At 42.5% G+C, this 21697-nt stretch overlaps 1 protein-coding gene across 2 annotated transcripts in view; it reads right to left on the reverse strand.

Annotated features, from left to right (window-relative positions):
- The window catches only part of LOC122791296 (speedy protein 1-B-like), a 493214-nt gene that overhangs the window by 189895 nt on the left and 281622 nt on the right, over nt 1–21697 (reverse strand). For both annotated transcript variants that reach the window (XM_044058982.1, XM_044058981.1), the window contains exon 2: nt 20926–21097. In XM_044058982.1, the coding sequence (XP_043914917.1) occupies nt 20926–21081 (156 nt within the window). In that variant the 5' untranslated portion in view covers nt 21082–21097. The remainder of the gene's footprint in view (nt 1–20925; nt 21098–21697) is intronic.

Raw genomic sequence — 21697 nt, forward strand, 5'->3', positions numbered from 1 at the left:
TTTTCATATTTAGGAAGAAAACAGGGAGGTTAATGGACTGATTGATGTTTGCTTCAGAAGCGATTTTAGGAAGAAAGGACGGGTTGGTCCTGAGGGAGACACGGTCCGGATGAAATACCAAGTAAGGAGGTTTAGCTGATAATGCTTGAAGTTCAGAAACTCTCTTGGCGATGTAATGGCTACCAAAAGGCTGTCTTGTAGGACAAGAATTTGAGATCCACCGTAGCCGCTGGCTCGAAAGGAGGGGCGGTCAAGGCCTGTAGGACCAGAGAGAGGTCCCAAGGAGGAACTGCTTGTTTTATAGGGGTCCTGAGAAGAAAAGTACCTTTAAGAAAAATTTTACACAATTTGGCTGACATAAGAGGATTAGAGTCATGGCCAATGTGATAGTGAGAAATTGCCGCCAGTTGTACTTTGACTGTGGAACTGCTGGCACCATCGTTAAAGAGAGTGGTTAGAAAGTCAAGCACTAAAGGAAGAGGAACCGTGAAGGGATTCAGGCCTTGCCGCTCCGCCCACAAAGAGAAACGTTTCCACTTGCTTCGGTAAACCTTTCTAGTGGATGGTTTATGAGCTGCCACCAAAATTGCCTTAACCGGTGATGAAATACCGGGAGTCCTTATCAAGAGTGGAACTGGAGCAGCCAAGCGGTCAGCTTCAGGTTGTCCAGATTCGGAGGAGGAATGCAGGATGGATGGGATATCAGATCCGGGATGGGATCTAGAATCCAAGGAGGATTCACCGAGTGAGACCTTAGGAAGGGGAACCAGATCTGTCGAGGCCAGAATGGAGCAATGAGAATCATTCTGCAACCCACCCGAGAGGCTTTCTGAAGAACTTGGAGCATCAGAGGCAAGGGTGGATAGGCATACAGAAGACCGGGTGGCCAAGCATGCACCAGAGCGTCTCTTGGGGTACCTCCGGGAGGAGGTATTAGAGCGAAAAACTGTCGCACTTGGTGTTTGAGGGAGAAGCAAAAGATCGCATGAAGGGGTTCCCCACCGTGCGAATATGCGTTCCGCTACTTGACAATTGAGAGACCACTCGTAAGGGGTCAGAATGGTGCGACTGAGCTTGTCCGCTAGGATGTTGGACCGACCCGGAATGTGCGTTGCTATTAGAAAGCGATTGGTGGAGATTGCCCATTCCCAAACTCTCATGGCCTCTCGACAAAGAGGGTAAGACCTTGTTCCCCCTTGCTTGTTGATGTACCAGACAACAGACATGTTGTCCGATTGAATTGCAATTGTTCCCAAGGGAAGAAAGTCCTGAAGTGCTAGCAACGCTAAGAGCACTGCTCTCATCTCTAGAACATTGATATGCAGTAAGGTCTCTGAATCGTTCCAAGTGCCTTGGACGGTCCGGACCGCAAAGTGCCCCCCCCACCCGAGGCGGGAGGCGTCCGTGGTCACCGTGGCGAGAGGGGGAGAAGCACAAAATGGGCGGCCTTTGTGGAGATCCGGGGAGTGGAGCCACCACAAGAGGGACCGCTTGCAAGCCTTGCTGATCGCTATGGGATGATGCATGGGGAGAGCAAGGTATGACCACTGTACTAAGAGCGTCCACTGTAGAATGCGCATATTGAGCCTGGCAAGAGGAAGAAGTGCTATAGCCGATGCCATGGACCCTAGAGCCCTCAGGACCAACTCCGCTGGAGCAGAACTTGAATGGAGAATGGCCCGCACCTGGAGCTGCAGATTTAGAACTCTGTCCGCAGTGAGGAAGGCTCGTAAACTCCTTGTGTCTAGCCTGGCCCCTATAAAATCTAAGAGCTGTGTGGGCCAGGTTGGATTTCTTTGTATTTATTGTGATGCCCAGAAAGGGAGCAAGATGGAGAAAGGAGTCTCGCCAATAGAAGTAGATGCCTTGTTGGGGCGTAAGAAGCCAGTCGTCCAGGTAGGGAAAGACCTGCACCCCTGAAGCCTCAGGTGGGCCGCTACCACTGCTAATACTTTGGTGAACACCCTGGGGCTGTGGTGAGACCAAAGGGAAGGACCCGAACTGGTAGTGACTGGCTCCCAGCCGAAGCGGAGAAACCTCCTGGAGCGCCTGTCCATCAGGATGTGGTAGTACGCGTCCTTGAGGTCTATCGAGCACATCCAGTGATTTTCTCCCAGAAGGGGAGAATAGATTGCAGAGTGACCATTCGAATTTTTCTTTGGGGACTGCCAGATTCAAGAGAGAGAGGTCTAGGATTGGTCTTAGTTCCCCCGTCTTTTTTGGCACTAAAAAGAATCTGGAGTAGAACCCTGATCCGAACTGGTCTGGGGGAACGGGCTGGATGGCTCTTTTCTTTAGCAGATGGCCAATTTCTGCCAAAGCGGCCTCCCGTTGACCGGGTGGGACGTCTGGGAGGGACTTCAACTTTGGAAGGTAAAGGAAAGGAATGCGATATCCTCTGGATATGATTTGGAGAACCCAGCGGTCCGATGTTATGGACTCCCATGCCGCTAGGTGCCCAGGAACGTCCCCGACTGCCTCCAGAGTAGAGCAGTCGGGCAACCCTCAGGGTTGCTGCGGCCGTTCAGAGAAAGGTTCCCTGGACCCGAAGTTTCTGGGAGCCCCTCTGCCTCTAGGGCGGCGTCCTCCCTGTCCTCCTCTGCCACGGAAGGACTGGTTGTCCGGAGCAGGCTGGGACTGCTGCGACTTCGGAACCACATCTTCTTCTGACCCTTTTGGTTCCTAGAATAGGGCCTCTGGGGTGCAGAGAAGCGGATTCCGACGGCAGACAGCGTCTTCCGTCCTTTTCGCTCTGGGTCAACGTCGCGAACGGTCTTGCCAAACAGAGCAGAACCATCAAAGGGGCGTTCCAAACGACGCTTTGAAGGGCTCAGAAAAATCGCAGGACGGAGCCAGGCCTGACGTCTAGTGACCAGTCCTGTCCCGCAGCTCTAGCGGCGCCTTCCGTTGCATGGGAGAGTAGCCGCATAGAAGTATTTGTAACTGACCTAAGAGTGGCCATACGGGTGGAGTGCAGAACTCTGTCCTCCTCCGAAATGGACTGGGGATGCAGCGTATTCTTTAATAAGATCTCGCTGCATCCTAATGACATGTGCCAAATAGTTCAGCGCCCTTACCGAGAAGGTCGCCGAACTAAACATCCGCTTCCCCAAGCGGTCCATCATCCGAGACTCCTTGCTCGGTGGGTGGACTGAGGGACTCTCCTGAGCCAGTTCCCTCTTTGTGGCCACCGCCGTCAACATGGCATCTACCGGAAGCACCTTACTCCAATGGGTCCGGTCGGATGGCGGACTAAGGATCCTATCCGGTCTCTTGGGAATTGGCTCCACGGTGTCCGGTTCCTTCCACGCCCTGGTGGTAATAAGGTCCACCAGGGGTCGGCAGGGGGGACACCCAAGAGGTAGACGGGCCCGCTTCAAATGCCTCCAAGAACACGGACTCGTCCGAGGAAGACTTGGGGGCAGACCACCCCCCCCTTATACGGAGCATTTCCATGATGTCTCCAAAGGAGACATCCTCAGGGGGTGACCGTGGGAGCCTTCCCCTTCCTCCAAGTCCGTGTCTTCTGTGAGAGACTCGGGGGAGTCAATGTGCCTCCTTTTGCACGTATGCTTGCGAGGGACCTCCTCTGGGGGGCTGTCAGAGGAGTCCTCGCAAGCAGCAATTTGCTCCATAGGAGCAACTTGGGGCACAAAAACGGGCTGTCCCAGGGGCCGGATGGTGGAAGCCTGGCCCAGTGCAGAGGGAGCGCGGGACAGAGCCGGAACAAGTGCCGGGGGTCCGGAGACCCTCAACAGAGCCCTCTCCACTACATCAAAAGCCGAAGGGGAGCCGACCTCGACCAAAGGATCCGACAATCGGCTCCCCTCGGATCCGAAGAGTGGACGGAGCCGGCGCCAAGCGCCGGATCCGAAGGACAGTACGCTCCGACACAGACGGCGCCGAAGGAGCACTGATCCCCCCGGATCCGAGGCTCGGATCCAGGCTCCCAGAGGTCGGATCCGACGCACTCGAGGGCAGGGTCGGATCCGAAGTACCAAGTACTATCGGCGCCGACCCACCCCCCCCTCCCCAGCTGCTCGGCTCCAGCCGCTCCGAACCCGGATAGCGGGTCCGAGAAGGAGCAATAGGCTTAAAAGGGTGTTGAGCTCCCCAGAGGGGGGGGAGGCAAGAGCACTCCCATCTGCATCTGGGCCTGGATGAACCTTCTCATCATCCGGTCCAGATCAGCATCAGAAAGGCTATATGTAGATCTCGACGAGGCTACCGAGGTAGGCCTGGAGTGCCTCCTCGATAGCCTCGACGGAGATCGGGTCTCCTCCTCCTCAGGACCCGGTGAAAAGCACACAGGGGACCGGAGCCGAGAAGGAGGAGACCGAGCCGACAACGGAGCCGGGGGAGAAGCCCGCTTGGCTGGCGGGGCCGAAACAGAGGTCTCGGCCCGCCGCTTGTGGTGCTTCTCCTCCGTCCTTTTTCTAGCATCCCTCTCCTCTCCAGAAATGGGAGGTTGAGTCCCAGGAGGAGGAGGGGTGCCACAGGGGGAACAACCGTAGCCACAGTTGTTCCCGAAGGAGGGGAGGCCGGGGCCGAGTCTGGCGGTAAAAACCCGCCAAGACAAGCTTGGACCTCCGCTCCCTCAGTGCCCTGGGGTTGAACCCTGCACAAATGGAACAACCAGATGTGAGGTGTTCAACCCCGAGACACTTAACACACCGAGTGTGGCCATCAGCCGGTGAGAGCTTATGGCCACACTCGGAGCATTTTGAGAAAATAGATTTAGGCTGATCAGCCATAATCTATAAAGCTACTAAAAGTAACTTAAACAAAAAGACACACAGGCCCAACACACACACTCTACGCAACAGCGAGGGGAGGGAAAAAAAATTACTTAATTTAACTCAAAATAAAACTATCAAAGAGGGAAACCTAAACTTTCACACAGAAATACACAAAAAACTTAAAATTTTCTGTTTTAACAGGTAAGAAATAACCACTTAGCTGAGAGCTATGAATACAAATCCAGTCACCAGCGCGGCAAACGAGATCTGAGGTCATGAGGGTAGAGCAGGGCATTATGGGTGAGGGGAGGAGCTGAGAGCTTGGATCCATAGCTGGAAAACCATGCCGGTTCGGATCCGATATCGGATCCATAACCCACAGGTTGCAGACAAATGAATATCCTACTTCAGATCACCTGATTCCTTGTCAGATCCTGTCAGACCCCAAAAAACCCTGGAAAGACATTTGTTTGCCTTGAGTATCACCAACCTGGCGCCAGGTGACTCCAGAGACTGGTCCTCCGGATCAAACTGGTTGCTTAAGTGGTCTAACCAATCTGCCATGGCAGCACTGTCACATGACCATATCTGTTCATTGTTGAGAGTGATATAAGGTGTGAGTAGCTTGAGCTCTCCCCAGCTGGGGCAAGCATAGGATTTGGGAACTTGGTTTTTGCAAATGATGGACATGTAGGTCAGCTTGACTGAGGCCTTCCCACTGATTGTTATTCCTTCTAATGGAAGGTGCTTTGGAAAGCTTGGGGCTGTAAGTGGGACCCCTCCTCTGATCACACTGAGGTATACTTTAAACTGGTCACATCCTACTAGGCAGTAATGTTACCCTCTAATGTCCTTAGGTATCTGAACTGAGTCACTGACACTGGCTATAGTGTTCTGTGCTGTGTTCCTCTTCCAGGCAGTAAAGATAATGTTGGTGAGGGTTCTGACTCATTATTTGGCAATTACAATGACACAAGATTTGTTTCTAGTCATCAACTATGGGAACTTATTGTCAACATGTGCCATGATTAAGTTCTGAACTGTATGAGTATCAGGAAGAAACTGGCAGGCTAAAGGGACTAAATATGCTCTTGTAGTTTGCTAGTGATGTCATGTCATATGCTAGCATTAGGCACCTGGACCCCTTATTGTAAAAACTTCTGAAAAGTAAAATGTTGAATTGTAATGGTGGACAGGATGAATCCAGTCAAAGATCCACCAAGGATAGCCCTGGATGTTTGACTGGAAGATTTGTTTGCTCTGAATATCATATCACAAGCATAGCATTTTACAGCATGCTATATAGAAAAATACGAAGTAAACCAATGAAGGGAGGAGGGAGGAAAACTGAAAGGATAAAAAAAGGGTGGAGGGCTATAACAAGCTAGACCTAAAAGTAGAGGGAGACTACACAAGGTCTTTGAGCAATCTGCAATAGTGCAAATTTAGAAGGATTTAGAAGGATGGGGTAGGTCACGTCTTAACAAGATACCACTGCAAGGCCTACTTAGACTCAAGCTTAAAAGCTTCCTGGCAAATCAGTGCTTGTTCTAAGCTTTAAATGAGTGCATAACAAATGTAGAATCCTCACACCTTTCTGGTAAAATACTTCACTTGTACAAAATAGACTTGTGGGACAGAGATATCATGTATGAGATCATTATGCTAGCACATTGATTACTAAAGGGCATTTTGGGACACAGCAATTTATGTAGCAGTCTGAGCTGGTTCAAACAAAGGAGATTAAGCAGCTTCAACCTAATGAAGGCTTTACAGTGGTGGCAAGTAAACCAGAAGCAAAGCTTAGCCACCACAGTGCTGGCTTCATGAAGCCAGCTACCCTGCACAGCATGTCTAGCTTTTGTTTTCCTACTCTCTATCAATCACCAGCCCCCTCCGCCCAATCAGTCCATTTGTTCTGTATTACTAGGCCGAGGGTTGACTGAGAGGGGCTATCATTTAAACAGCTATCAGGAGTGGTTCAAGCTTTTTCTGCTTTTAACCCTAATTCTCCACATACGCACCTGACGAAGCACTGGAGAAGGAACATGCAATGCACTGACTGCAGAGTGTTTCCCCTCACATCTACAAGGGGTATTCCCTCCAAGTAGCCCCGCCCCTCCCCAATGCATTTGGAGGGGATTTCTCTAGTCTCCACCTGAGAAACTTCACTGCTTCATGTGTTCCCAAATATGCCTTCCTCTGAAGAGCTAAGTAGACCACACCCCTTCACTCTTGCCTCTCACTGTCTGGTTCTGCTAATCAAGTCCAGTTGTCTGCACTGCAGATATGGCACCACACCTCTGCACCAAGGAGCCAGGTATGCATATGTAATTTTTGCTGAATCATTAACCATTGCCTTGAGATGGAGATTAAATCTAAGCTAGCTACCAACAGATGAGTTTAAGTATCTTGGGTTTTTGTTCATGAGTAAAGGTAGTGGAGACTGAAAGAGTGACACAGCTGCAGGCACTGTAATGGACTGTAATGCTGAACTGAGAACTGAGTCATAGAATGAAGTTCTGAATTTCCTGGTCAGGCTATGCCCCCAAAATCCTCACCTATGGTCAAGAGCTTTAGATAGTAGCTACAAGGATGAGACTGCAAAAACAAGTGGCAAAAATGAGATCGCATTGCAGAGTAGCTAGGCTCACTTTCTTTGAACAACCGAGGAACTGCACACTGAGGGAGCTCAGCTGTGGCAGTCTGGGCAGGGCAGTAACTTTGTTCAGCATACAGTAAAAAAACAGTCAGAAGCCAGCTTTACATGTTATGAAATTTGGGTTTATTTACAGGGACAAAATAAAATATGTTTCTCACCAAATACAGCATGCATCAGGTGTGCATATCTTATGAACAACTGTTCCAGAAACAAACAGTTCAAATACAAAATGTAGAAACATTGCTAGTTCAGATTACTACTTTCTGACAAACTGTTATGTAATTCTTCCAAAAACTATTCAGTATTTACAGAAAACACAGTTCATTCTAGTTTGCTCAGCTTCCAGCAGAATTTATCACATGTAAAATCAATTTCCTCACACAGGAGAACTGCTTCTCAAACACAGGATAATAATTCCTCCATCACAGCCTGTAAAAAATACCTTATAGTTAGCAGGTTTATTCTCAGTCACTGTGGATTCCTTTTAAACTTCACGCTCAGGAATTTGCCAGTTTCTAACAGCAGTAACCATATTGAACTCTGAATTCAGTTTGCTCCACACTCTGGTTTCCATGGAGTCTCCCTTGACTGAGAAAAAAATCTTCCATTTTCCTTTACAGACCTATGTTAAAGGTAACTTCAGTTTTAGTGTAAAACCCCTCTGTATGTGCTCTAGATGCAGTCACCATCTTGCAGCAGTCCTTGTGAAAGCTCACTGTGCACCTCACATGTGAGGTGTATCAGGCACATTTCATTGGAAGGTAACTGACAGGCAGATCCGGGGCATGCAGAAAGAGTTATTTCTGTTAGCTCGCGTGGGAACACCTCGGGATCCATAGGATAAACTGGAGACTGTTACTGGGGATACGTGAGCCTCCTCTATTGTGCTCCACCTGCTTCCACCTTGTCCATTTGGAGGTCAAGTAATTTAGAAAATAGATGGTGGTTGTTAGTGGCAGATTCAGGTAACTGAAAACCTGACCATCTCAACAGAACTATGAAAGAAAGTGATCAGGAGAACTGAAAATGGTTTAGATTAAGGTAACTCTGAACCACACATCATGCACTTTTTTGTGTACATTTAAATGCATGCCTGATGACATCTAATCTTGAACTGAGTTGAAGCTGTTCTAAATCTCTGTATCTACAGAAGAATAGTGGAAGCAGGCCACAGTAAAAACAGAATTGTTGAACTGCTACATGGTTAGCACCACCTGTCATCCCACTTACAAAGTTGGAGAACAGATGAAAACCCAGTACAGAGCTCCGAGGAATTTTGTGTGTGTGTGTGTGTGTGTGTGTGTGTGTGTGTGTGTGTGTGTGTGTGTGTCTCTGTGTGTTTATATGTGTAAAAACAATGAATGTGTGTGTCTGTATGTTTATATGTGTAAAAACAATGTGTGTGTGTGTTTATATGTGTAAAAACAATGAGCGTGTGTGTGTGTCTGTGTGTCTATGTATGTTTATATGTGTAAAAACAATGTGTGTGTGTGTGTGTGTGTGTGTGTGTCTCTATGTTTATATGTGTAAAAACAATGAGTGTGTGTGTGTGTGTGTGTGTGTGTGTGTGTGTGTGTGTGTGTGTGTGTGTGTGTGTGTGTGTGTGTGTGTGTGTGTGAGAGTGTGTGTCTGTGTGTTTATGTGTGTGTGTGTGTGTGTGTGTGTGTGTGTGTAAAACCAATGAATGATTGTCACACTGACTGATAGATGAAGGAGCAGATCACTAATAATGTTTCCAAGGTTAAGTTCAGTAAACAGTGATTCATTGATAGCCAGTATCATAGTATTTGTCCAATGACCTCAGCAGAACTCATACTGGCAGCTAGCAGTGGTGCTGGAGATCACACAATGAAAGGCATAGAGCTGGACATATTTTTCCCAATAGTTTGGAGGTTGGCCATAGAAGGGCTACAGAGTAAAAAATATACAACAACTGAAAGATCAACTTTGCAGAGAAGATTAATTACTGCTGATTTCCAATGTTAGGTACTCATATTTAAATAATGCAACATTAACTATGAATGAAATGTGGAATTAAATAGCTGCAAACTTCATAGAATGAGGTAGCAAATCAAAGGTTGTACCAGATCAAATGCTGAGCTGCATCAAACATTCCAATGCAGCCTGACCATTCAGGATGAAGGTTAAGAAGGTCAAGCAAAGGAATTTGGATGAACTGCTGGGAGCAAGGGTGCTGGGCTGACCTGGCAATTATTTTGTCAGAGTTAAAATGAAAGTTATGTACCCACCATAACTGTGAATCCGTGTTGTCCATTTTCATTCTTCCTCAATGAATGAGTTCCGGATCCGACTCAGCTGCTTTTCTCTAGTTTCTAGTATCTGTTTCTCCAGCTCCTCCCTTTGCCCATAAAGAACCTGACCACCACAATACCTCAGATCGAGTTTAATGCTACTACACTATCTTAGAACTATAAAACATTATCACATTACTGCAGAAAAAGTGAAATAGTAACAGAACAGGGGCTCAAACAGGAATTATGGATCCTAACAAATATCTTCATCAGATCACTTCCAAAGACATGGATAGGGGGAAAGTGGGGAGGTAGTTTAGCAAAAATGAAGATGGACAACACAAATTCATAGTTATAGTGAGTACATAACTTTCATATCTGATGTTGTCATTTTCATTCGTTCCATAATGAAAGGGACAGAGTCCTCAGCTACAGTAACCTTGTGTGGCCTTCATGGAAGGATGTTCCAGAGATCCACAAAACCAAATGCCGCCCTGTTTCTGGAGTTGACATCCAACTTGTAATCAGCAATAAAGGTATGAGCATTTGCCAAGTGGCAGCTGCACAAATATCATCAATAGAAGCTGTAGCCCAAAAGGCAGCTGACATAGCCATTGACCTAGTCGAATGAGTTTAGGTTGTCTTGGCAAGGTTAAACCTATCAAAGAGTAAACATGAGAAATATAATCTATTATCCATTTGGCTATTGTAGTTTTTAAAACTGGTTTTTCCAATTTGTTATTGACAAAGGAAACAAACAATTAGTCAGTTTTTCTAAAGGCTTTTGTCCTATGAAGATAAAAACAAAATTGCCTTTGTACATCTAAAAGGTAAAACATATTCTTCTTTGCTGTCAAATTTAGGAAAGAAAACTGGCAAATTGATGATTTGATTGAGGTTTAGCTCTGAGGCAACTCTGAGTAAAAAGGAAGGATTGGTATGTAAGGTAACCCTGTCTTTATAGAAAATCAAATAAGGCGGTTTAGAAGAGAATGCTTGGAGTTCAGACACTCGCCCCACATAAGTTATAGCCACAAGAAAGACCATTTTGCGAGAAATAAATTTGAGATCTGCTGTAGCTGATGGCTCTAAGGGTGATTGTACTAAACTGTAAAACAACAGTAAGATCCCAAGGTTGAATAGGACTCTTTATCAGGAGTCTAACTAAAAAAGGTACATTTAAGAAATGCCCTACATAATTTGGATGAAGCTAAAAGGAAAGTATTATCTCTGATGTGGAAGTTAAAGATGGCTGCCAGCTGAACTTTTATGTTAGAGAAACTTACCCCACCTTGAAAAATAGAGGCAAGACAATCTAAAAAAATCAGGGATTGGAGTAGTGAAAGTATCCAACTCTTTCTGTTGAGCCTGAAAAGAACAGCTTTTCCATTTACTTTTCTTTCTTGTTGAGGGATTCTGAGATGAAAATAAAATTTGGTGAACAGGAGAGGAAAGCCTAGAATTTCTAGCCATCATTGGAACTGGAGAAAACATGCAGTCAACCTGAGACCTGCAATGTCCAGATGAGTCATCCCTGATGGATGTGAAAGGAGGACTGGACTGGAGTCCAGTGTCCAAGGAGGACTTAGTAGATGAGACCATAGGAAGGGGAACCACATCTCCTCAAGCCAAAAGGGGGCAATGAGGATTACCTTGCTCTTCTTTGGGGATTAGAGGTAGGGGAGGATAAGCATAAAGAAGACTGGTGGGCCAAATGTGGACTACAGCATCTCTTGGTGACTACCCCTGTGGGGGAATTAGAGCAAAGAACCTGCTGCATCTGTTATTGAGGGGAGAGGCGAATAGATCACAGCAAGGTTGGCTGCATTTGTAGAAGAATAGGTTTTCCAGTGATTGATTGAAAGGACAGTTGTGAGGCATCAGGGTAGTTCTGCTGAGCATGTCTGCTAGAACAATGGATTTCCCCAGTATGTGCATCGCTACAAGAAAGCAGTTGGAGGAGATCACCCACTGCCAAACTCTCATTATTTCTCAGCAAAGGGGTTAAGATCTGGTTCCTCTTGTTTGCTGATGTACCAAACTAGTGACATATTGTCCATTTGGATAGCAGTTGTCCCTAGAGGGAGAGAGTTCTGTAGGGCCTGCAATGCTAAATGCTCTGATCTCCAAAACAATTATATGCAATTGGGTCTCTTCTGGGGACCTCGTGCCTTGAACAGTCCATCCTAAGAAATGCCTCCCACACGTTAATTGGGGGACATTCATGGCCAATGTGGCATTCCGGGGAGAAAGGACAACAGGACATCCTTGATAAATCTCATCAGACTGAATCAACCACAGTAGGGAGTCTTTGCAAACTCGAGACAGTTTTATAGGATCAAGTAAAATAAAACAACCAGCTAACAGCACTGTCTAAAACACTTGTTTAATCCAAAAAATAAAAACAATAAAAAATATAACAGATGAGAGCTTTCACAACAAAGGTGCTTCATCAGATTTAAAAACTAACAAACAGTACTTAAATACAGCCTGGAAAGTTCAAAATCAGCTGGCCAAGTCACATGACCTCAGTAAGGGTTTTAAAGGTATATACTCATTTAGTCCTTTCCCTTTGTCAGATTGTAAAATTATCATCCATTTAACTTCTAAGCATTCTGTGTTTTGTCTTAATGTTGCCTTAATATCACCTCCTCTAGCTTCTACATTCAATAATTCCAAAACTAAAAACTTAAAAGAGTGTTCAATACCAGTGTTACAAATATGCTTATATAAAGCATTATTGATGCAACTGCTTGATTGGTCTTGCAGACATACTATGAATAATGTTATATTGGTTACCATAGATGTAGTGTCCCTTTTTACCGTAATTCCTAGTGAGGTAGGAATGGACTTTGTTAGGCTGTTTCTGTCTAAGAACTTAGAATATTCCACAGGTCAGATACACCTGATATGTTCATTGCTTGACATTATGCTTAGTAATAATGTCTTCAAGTTTCATGACAGCTATCACCATCAGAAGGTCGGGGTAGCCATGGGCGCCATGTGTGCAAACAGATATGCCAATATGGTGTTTGCATATGGAGAGTCTCTATATGTTCTAGACAGAAGTAACTTCTTTTTCCAGTACATCTCACATTATTTACTCTTTGCGGACAATGTGTTCTTTGTGTGGAGTGGCTCAATAGAGACCCTGAATGAGTTTGTGGACTATTTACATCAGACCACTGATTTTTTAAAGTTCACATTTATCCCGAACCTCCATACATTTTCTTGATGTTTGTGTCTTGAATACCCCTGATGGTTTTGATATTCAACTCTATAGTACACCATCCAAAATGGATAAATGGTGCTAGTGTAACCAATAAACCAAAAAAGCACCACCACGAACCAAGTTGGATGCACTCACTTCATTTAATAAGGAAACAACACATTAACGCAAAACACATACACAACGTTTTCGTCTTCAACTTCTTCAGATAGTTAAAACATCCCACACAACCCCATTATATTCAACTTCATTAAATCAATCAACCAATAGACAAAGAGATGTAATCAGCTGGTAACAAATATACTTCTCTCTCATCAAAAAATGTATGTAAAAATATATGAGTAAAAACGCTAACTTCTTAAATACATTTGTGTTCAAATGTTAAATAACTCTTCCAAATAAATATTCTGTCATTTCAATATCAAAAATTATTTAACTAAAACCATTTAAAAACTGAGTTCAATTAGTAATACTAGCCTGATGTACAGAGTGAGAAAGTGGTCTTTAGCTCCCCCATTTGTCTAAAAAAATTAAAATAAAAAAACATGAATTTAACAAATACTTTATCTAACTAACATAGGATTTAAATTCCTATCAGTTTTATTAATCTTTAAAATGAATTCTAAGATTTGTAAAAGTAGTAAAAGTGAAAGTAGGTAAAGGGCAGTTACAGGTTTGGTAGATCTTAGTTTCAGTACTGGCGCTAATGTAATCATATCATTAAGACCAGGAGGTCTATTAGCTTCCAGTATTAGCTGCCAGTATAATTCTCTGTACTTGACCAATGACCACAGAGAATTATACTGGTAGCTAGTACTGGAAGCTAATAGACCTCCTGGTCTTAATGATATGATTACATTAGCGCCAGTACTGAAACTAAGATCTGCCAAACTGTAACTGCCCTTTACCTCCTTTCACTTTTACTACTTTTACAAATCTTAGAATTAATTTTAAAGATTAATAAACTGATAGGAATTTAAATCCTATGTTAGTTAGATAGAAGTATTTGTTAAATTCATATTTTTTTATTTTAATTTTTTTAGACACATGGGGGAGCTAAAGACCACTTTCTCACTCTATACATCAGGCTAGTATTACTAGTTGAACTCCGTTTTTAAATGGTTTTAGTTAAATAATTTTTGATATTGAAATGACAGAATATTTATTTGGAAGAGTTATTTAACATTTGAACACAAATGTATTTAAGAAGTTAGCGTTTTTACTCATATATTTTTACATACATTTTTTGATGAAAGAGAAGTATATTTGTTACCAGCTGATTACATCTCTTTGTCTTTTGGTTGATTGATTTAATGAAGTTGAATATAATGGGGTTGTGTGGGATGTTTTAACTATCTGAAGAAGTTGAAGACGAAAACTTTGTGTATGTGTTTTGCGTTAATGTGTTGTTTCCTTATTAAATGAAGTGAGTGCATCCAACTTGGTTCGTGGTGGTGCTTTTTTGGTCTATAGTACACCATGCAAGAAACATAACACACTGCATTACCAGAGTATGCACCCTAAATATGTAAAGCATATTGTGCAGAAAGGGCAATTTCATAGACATGCAATACTGAACAGAAATAATGAGAATATGCTTTCCTCTTTTAATACCCTGAGTGAGGATTTTCACTCTAGGGGGTACTCTGAATATGAGATAGGATGGCGTGTCAAGAGGTTCTGTCACACAGAAATGATTCGGCTAGACCCTATTATTCTAACTATAATGTTGACCCTGTGGTAAGACAAAATAATAACAGAAATGATTTTAGAATGTGTGTTACCTGTTCAAATGACATTCAACCTATCTGTGACATCATTAGGAAGCACTGGCGTATTTTGACTACTGATGCCAGATGCAGGGACTTCCTTGGTGAAGCTCCACACTTTTGCTATAGAAATAATAGGTCATTAAGAAACTGCTTTGCTACATACTTCTGCCTAGCAACAGACCTTGTATTTCGGTTAGGAAAGGGACATGTCCATGCAGATTATGTAACGTAAGTACATTAAAACTGATGATACATTTATACATCCTGTTACTGAACGTACCTTTAGATTCAACTTTTATGCCGGATTGTCGACTGTACTAGTAGCAACTTGGTCTATTTGGCTGTTTGTGATCAATGTGAATGTTACTATATTGGTAAAATGAATCGAATGTTGAAGAATCGTATCAGGAAACACATATGAAATAAGCAGATGTGACAGCAGGAATGCTTTATATAAGCATATTTGTAACACTGGTATTGAACACTCTTTTTAAGTTTTTAGTTTTGCAATTATTGACTGTAGGAGCCAGAGGTGATTTTAAAACAAAAATATGCTGAGAAGTTAAATGCATGTTAATTTTACAATCTGACAAAGGAAAAGGATTAAATGAGTATATACCTTTAAAACCCTTGCTGAGGTTACATGACTTGGCTAGGTGATTTTGAACTTTCCTGACAGTATTTGAGCACTTTGGTTAGTTTGTTTTTAGATCTGAAGAAGCAACTTTGGTGTGAAAGGGCTCATCTTTTATATTTTTTTACTGTTTTTATTTTTTCAGTTAAACACGTGTTTTATACAGTGCAGTGTTAGCTGGTTCTTTTGTTTTACTTGCTGCTTTTGAATTTGTTATTGAACCAGCTTTTGCCGGTTCAGTTTGACTCTGTTTCTTAGTGTTATAGGATGCTGCAAAGACTGTCAAAGAAAGGACCATTGTACTGCCAGAGTCCATTGGAGGATTTGCATATGAAAATGAGCAGTAGTTATCATGGTAACTGCTGCAGGCATCGATCCTAGGTCTTTGAGAATCAGTTTTGTTGGGGAAGAGGTGTGAGAAAGAACCTGTCTGACATGCAAGCTCAAGGTGAGAATTCTGTCTTGTGGTAAGGGAGTGAGACAACTGACTGTATCTAGACAAGTCCCTGTAAACTCCAAGACTTGAACTGGTTGAGGGTGTGACTTTGAAAGAATGATGGTGATTCCTAGAGATTGGGATAATTGGAGTAAGTAGTCCCTGTTTTTTTTTTTCCAGGAGATGTGGTGAGCAGTCAGTCATCTAAATAAGGAAACAGTCTGAATCCATGCAGTCTTAGATGAGCTGCTACCACTGCCATGCATTTGGTGAACACCCTGGGGTCTGTGCTGAGACCAAAGGCAGTGCTCTGAACTAATAACAGCTGGCTCCCAGCTGGAAGCGCAGGTATCTTCGAAAGTATCTGTTCATCTTGATGTAATAGTACACATCCTGAATATCTACAGAGCACATCTAGTTGTCCTTCTGTAACAGAGGCAGAATGGACTGAACAGTGGCCATCCAGAATTTGGAGTGTTTTTGGAAACTGGTCCAGATTACTGAGATCCATGTTAGGACTCTGGACCCCTGTTTTCTTTGGCAATGAAAAGAACCTTGAGCAAAATGCAGATCCTCTTTGGTCCAGTGGGACTTCTTGGATGACTTTTTTTTTCTAGCAGCTTTTGAATTTTCAGAGCTGCTGACTCTCACTGACTGGAGTGGAACATCAGGGAGACGTTTTCTTTTCATTTAAGGAACTTGTACAAAGGGAATAAATTATCTCCTGGATATGATTCTTTACACCCATGTGTCTTTTGTGGTGGCTACCCAGGCTTTTGGGTGCAAAGACAAATGCCTCCCTGGCTGTATCCAGACATAAACAGTCAGACAACCATTCAGGAGCACTGAAAGGGGTAGTTTGAGAAGAAATCTCGGAACCCTTGATTTTGCAGAACCCCTCTGCTGAGTGGGCAGCATCTTCCATTGTTACTACTTCCCCCCAACGTCTGGTAGGAAAATCTCTGTGTGATTCTTGAAAAGGTCCTTGAGATTTCCAGAACCACATCTTCTTACCACCACATTGATTTCTACAGAATTGTCTCTGTGGTGTTGAAAAATATATTCCTGTGGCAGATCTCGGATCCAAGGGCTCCAAAACAGAAAGTTTGATCACAGAAGGAGCAATAACTGTATGTGAGGGAGGTTTAAGGCTCACGGATCCGATGGGAGATGGAGATGGTAAACCGCCATCTGGATCTGTGTTCGATGAATTTTTTCATCATCCTATCCACTTCTGCTTCAGAAAGACTTTGGGAGGACCTGACTGAAGAGAAAGTGGAAGGAGGTCAAAAAGAGCTTCTTGGAGTATACTGTAGGAAAGGAGATCCCAGTCTAGGAGACACTGGCTCTGGAGAGAAGTGGGGACTTTGGAGCCGAGGAGACTTAGAAGTGGTAGGCTTTGGATCCAAAGGTTTAGGATCAGAATGTTTGGAAACCTTAGCTGGCAGCTGCGATGCCGGAGTGGATTTGGGAAACCTAGCAGAACAGTACATTCTATGCTCCCTCGGCTCCACAGACTTTGATTTCTGAGAGGGGGTTTTAACTCCTGAAGTAGAAATAGCAAAAGAAGGAGCAGAAGTAGGTATAAGGCCCTTAAATACTAGCTTTTTTCGATGATCTCTAATGGCTCTGGTGTTGAAGCCAGCACAAACTGTACAAGAAGTCTCATGGTGGGAAGGGACTAAGCAATAGACGCACTTCCTGTGGGAATCAAAGTTGGGTATCTTGTGCCCACAGGAAGTGCCCTTTTTAAATGCAGTAGGCTTGTCAGCCACAGGTGAGAATTAAGCCCAAATACAAAGTACAAAGAGAGAATTAAAAGAATGTTTTATATATATATATATATATATATATATATATATATATATATATATATAGATAAATAGATATAGATATATATAGATATGTTTAGAGAGATACAGATATACACTAGTGGAGAGAAGTTATATCAACAATGGTAATAATAATACCTTACAGAGAAGGTAAAGGAAAGAAAAGGAAAACACCAGGGATGGTAAGAAAGATAAATTAGTCTAGCAGGTAAAGACAGGATACTATAAAAGTTATAAACAAGAGAGCAAATTAAACACTGAAGTTTTTACTCATTATTCTCAATAAAATCAAGATACTGAGCCCAAGAGAACACAATCCTGATTAAATCGTTAGAGCGGCAAACGAGATCTGAGGTATTGCAGAAGTCAGGGGCATTACTGGTAAATGGAGGAGCTTGAGAGACTAATCCTAGAATCTAGAGAAAAGCAGCCGAGTCGGATCTGAGGGTCAGATCCGAGATCCATTCATTGAGGAATGAATGAAAATGACAACATCAGATCTGTTTAGTAACCTTAACTGTTACCAAATGACAATAATGGTTAGGCTGTATTGACTTCACAAAGATATAAACTATTGGATACTCAACCAAAAATATAGGGAGCTGTTGTAATTAGCATGCTGAAGGAAAATGAATTGCTATTCATTTCCATCATTTAGCACAACATCATTAATAATTACTGACTTTTCAAACTTGCTCCATGAGGCAGCAATTCAAACACCATAGCAGTCATGCCAGCATTTGTTCATGTTAGAAAAATGCCCTTTGATTTATTTATTTATTGGTTTGATCACGCAATGCCTTGGTGGGGCAGTATTGATGAGAATGGTTAAGAAATGTACAGTAAATATCTCAATGCAGAACTCAGAGACTAGTAGAGCAGTACATAAGTAAATGTGTAAGAACTGAAGATAGATTTCTTGAACATTTGTAATGGGTATACCTTTAGGATCTTGGCCTGATATCTGAAAGCAAAAGCTGCCAGGTGGTCAGACATTACAAAAACTGGCATGTAATTGTTAGGTCCAGAAAGGCATCTAGTCAAGAGTCAGAAAATAAGATACCACTTAAAAACAAAACACACACTGGAGCCAGAATAAATTTAGTGCTTTCATCCCGTTTATTACAGAACTTCTTTAGTCAAGAGTGCTGGCAGTTTCTATTATTTCCAGCAGGTAACAATCAGCCTGAGCCATCACATACAGAGGAGTACAATAATGTTTCCAAATATGGTTCCCAGTCAAGGCTGAAATCCATGTTTATGGTTCAGATTATCCATTATGTGGTATCTTCAATAGAGTTAACAGCAGGAGGGATATAGTTGCAAGCCAGACTGATATCTTTAGTCCTATTAATCTGAATGGAAACTATGAGCAACTCTCAGAGTGTAAAGAAAAGAAGCTGTATAACAAGGCAATGCAATGCAGTAATTCACTATGCTGGACAGCGACTCTGCGTACACTCTTGGGTATTTTGCCTAGATATATATACATTTTACATCAAGGTGACAAGACCTCTGAGTTATAAATATGATAGCTTGCCCAGGTTTTGATAATAGCTGTGACAGCTGAACTGCACAGTGGCAGCTTTGTTGCAGCTCCAACTCCTACACATTTACATGTGTACTTTAACAGCATGAGACGTCCAATGTTTTACTTTGGACTAGGTATAGTGAGCAGTTTTCCAATGGGCTAGACATAGTTGAATGCCAACAAAGACAAGAAGAGAAACCAGTGTTCAAGAGTGTCCAAAATGTTGTCTCTATTTTATTTTTTCTCTGCAATACTGTCACATTGTTCATTCCTTGAATATGGTTGACATAAAGACACTAGAACACAGATATGAAATAATACCTTTTATTAAACCAACATAGGTTTTCTAATTACTTGATCTTTCTGACTAGCACAACCCTTCATTAAGAGTTATAGAGATGAAAGGCTTGTACTAGAATGAAAGCTCAAAAAATTGTAAAACCTATGTTGGTCCAATAAAATGTGTTATTTCAAGTCTGTATTTCAGTGACTTTGTGTTTTCTTTGAATGGCCCAAGACAGCATTTCTTAATTTTTTCTAGCATCACAGCTGACATTTCATATGGCTCATAATTTGTGATTACTTACTATTAATTTCTTACAAGAAGTAAGTATTGCTGCTCAGAGCAGATCTCACCATATGGAATAATGCTACGGATTAGAAATTCCTCAACATAAAGCCTTCATGGCATCAGTTATCACTTCAGTAAGCTTTTTTTCTCTCATTAATTTTATTGTCCCTTCCCTTTGTATTCCATCCAGCTGACCCTCAGCTGCTGTCTAGGGCTGGTACTACAGCTCTTTTTTACCTTAATGTCCCTGGTACTATTCCCGGGGACTGGGACCACACCATTAGTGGGGTCAGTGGAGGTGGGTTGGAATCCATACAAATACACAAATGTTACTGATGACACAATGCTTAATCACCTGTAAACTTCTATATGCAGTTAGTTGACAACTAAATATGTATTTAAATTATACATGCATATATACTATGCCATTGTAAACTGTACTTCTATATAGAGTATGCCATTGTAAGTTGTACTTGTATATACCCAGCTCTAGATGATTGTCACTGTTGAAGTGAGACCCCAACCCCATATGCAAAAAATAGAAAAAAGGGGTTGGATGGATGGATAGATATAGTATGCCACTGCAAATTGTACATGTATATATAATCTGTAGACTGTAATTAGCCGGAGCTTTTCTTCCCTGGGCACCACTGAAAATGGTCTTTACCCAGTCAGAGTATTCTAGTCAACAAAAACAAACAAATAAATAAATGATAACCAGCAACATCACATACACTACCCTGCACATCAGGGGCTTTTTGTATCCCTAAATGGGCAGAGCTACCAACATCATGAGTGTCAGCATATGTAACATCAAGTAGTTTTGGCACTGAAATGCTAACAGCAATCTACTTCACAATTTTGGCACCATCTTCATCACAGGCAATGTGTCTAATTGTGGACAGAAAGTCATCCCTCCTTCCTGGAGTGGGTAAGCTGGGAAAAAGTTATTTCTTTCCATCCCCTTTCCCATTTCCTCTGCTGAACAAAGTGACAGTCAAACCTGATTCTGCTGGGTCACAGTCAGGTCTCCCTCTACACCAAGCAAGCTTTTAATTATTAATAGTTGTTCTACTTAGAGGACTTTTTTATGTGTTCCTGTAGTAGGAGCTCAATACAGCATAACAGAGTGTCAAGATTCAGTAAGCTACACATCACACCACTGTAAACTATAAAGAAACATAGCAACAAACTTATTTAATATGACAGCTACAGACATCCTGAAAGATCAGTCTTCCTACATATGATATAGCTTAAAGCATCTCACCTTCTCACAGCATTGCTTACTAACAAATGATCTGTACTTCATTCTGGCAAAGAAGTTCATTCTCTTCTTAACAAATCCTAGATAAGATTCATGCCACTTCTCTCCCAAAGCCCATGGAATCATAATAAATTTGTTGTCTAAATCATCTTCTTCCATTTCATTAGCCAAGTGCCTAAAGAAAGCAAAAATTAAGTAAGATGACATCAAATCCACTTTGGAACACAAGACAAGCACAACAGGGCTAGAGCTTTGTGAAAGAAACTTTAGCATAAGAGTAAGCTGCTATTTGGAGCCGAGTACCAAAAATCAGCTTTTACCTTACAAGCTGTTTAGCTGCCTGGAAAACAAAATGGGGGTGAAGGATTCATGAGGAAAGGAAAGCTTGTCTTAATTCAAGTACATGACTGCTAGCTTCACTGTAAACAGCACATGATATTCAAAAACCTTTGCTGGACCATGACATAGCATTAACTATTTATTTATTTACTATTTGTTAACGAAGTAGGTGGGTAAGTCTACTTTTCCTTTTCAGTCACGAACCCAAGTCAGAGAGCAAGTAAACAGAATGCAACAAACATACACACAACTAAATAAAATGTAAAAAAAAACATAATTAACTGCAATAGGTAATACAATACAAGAAATAACTGTGAGGTCATGGAATACACAATGGACAACATATCTGAAGCATTTCAGCTGTTGGATGGACTATATTATAGAAATGCTATGCGAAACTTGACAGATCAGTTATTATTAGCCATTGTCTCTAAAG

This window comes from Protopterus annectens, chromosome 17.part0, assembly GCF_019279795.1.
Source record: "Protopterus annectens isolate FY-2018-M chromosome 17.part0, PAN1.0, whole genome shotgun sequence".
NCBI lineage: Eukaryota > Metazoa > Chordata > Ceratodontiformes > Protopteridae > Protopterus > Protopterus annectens.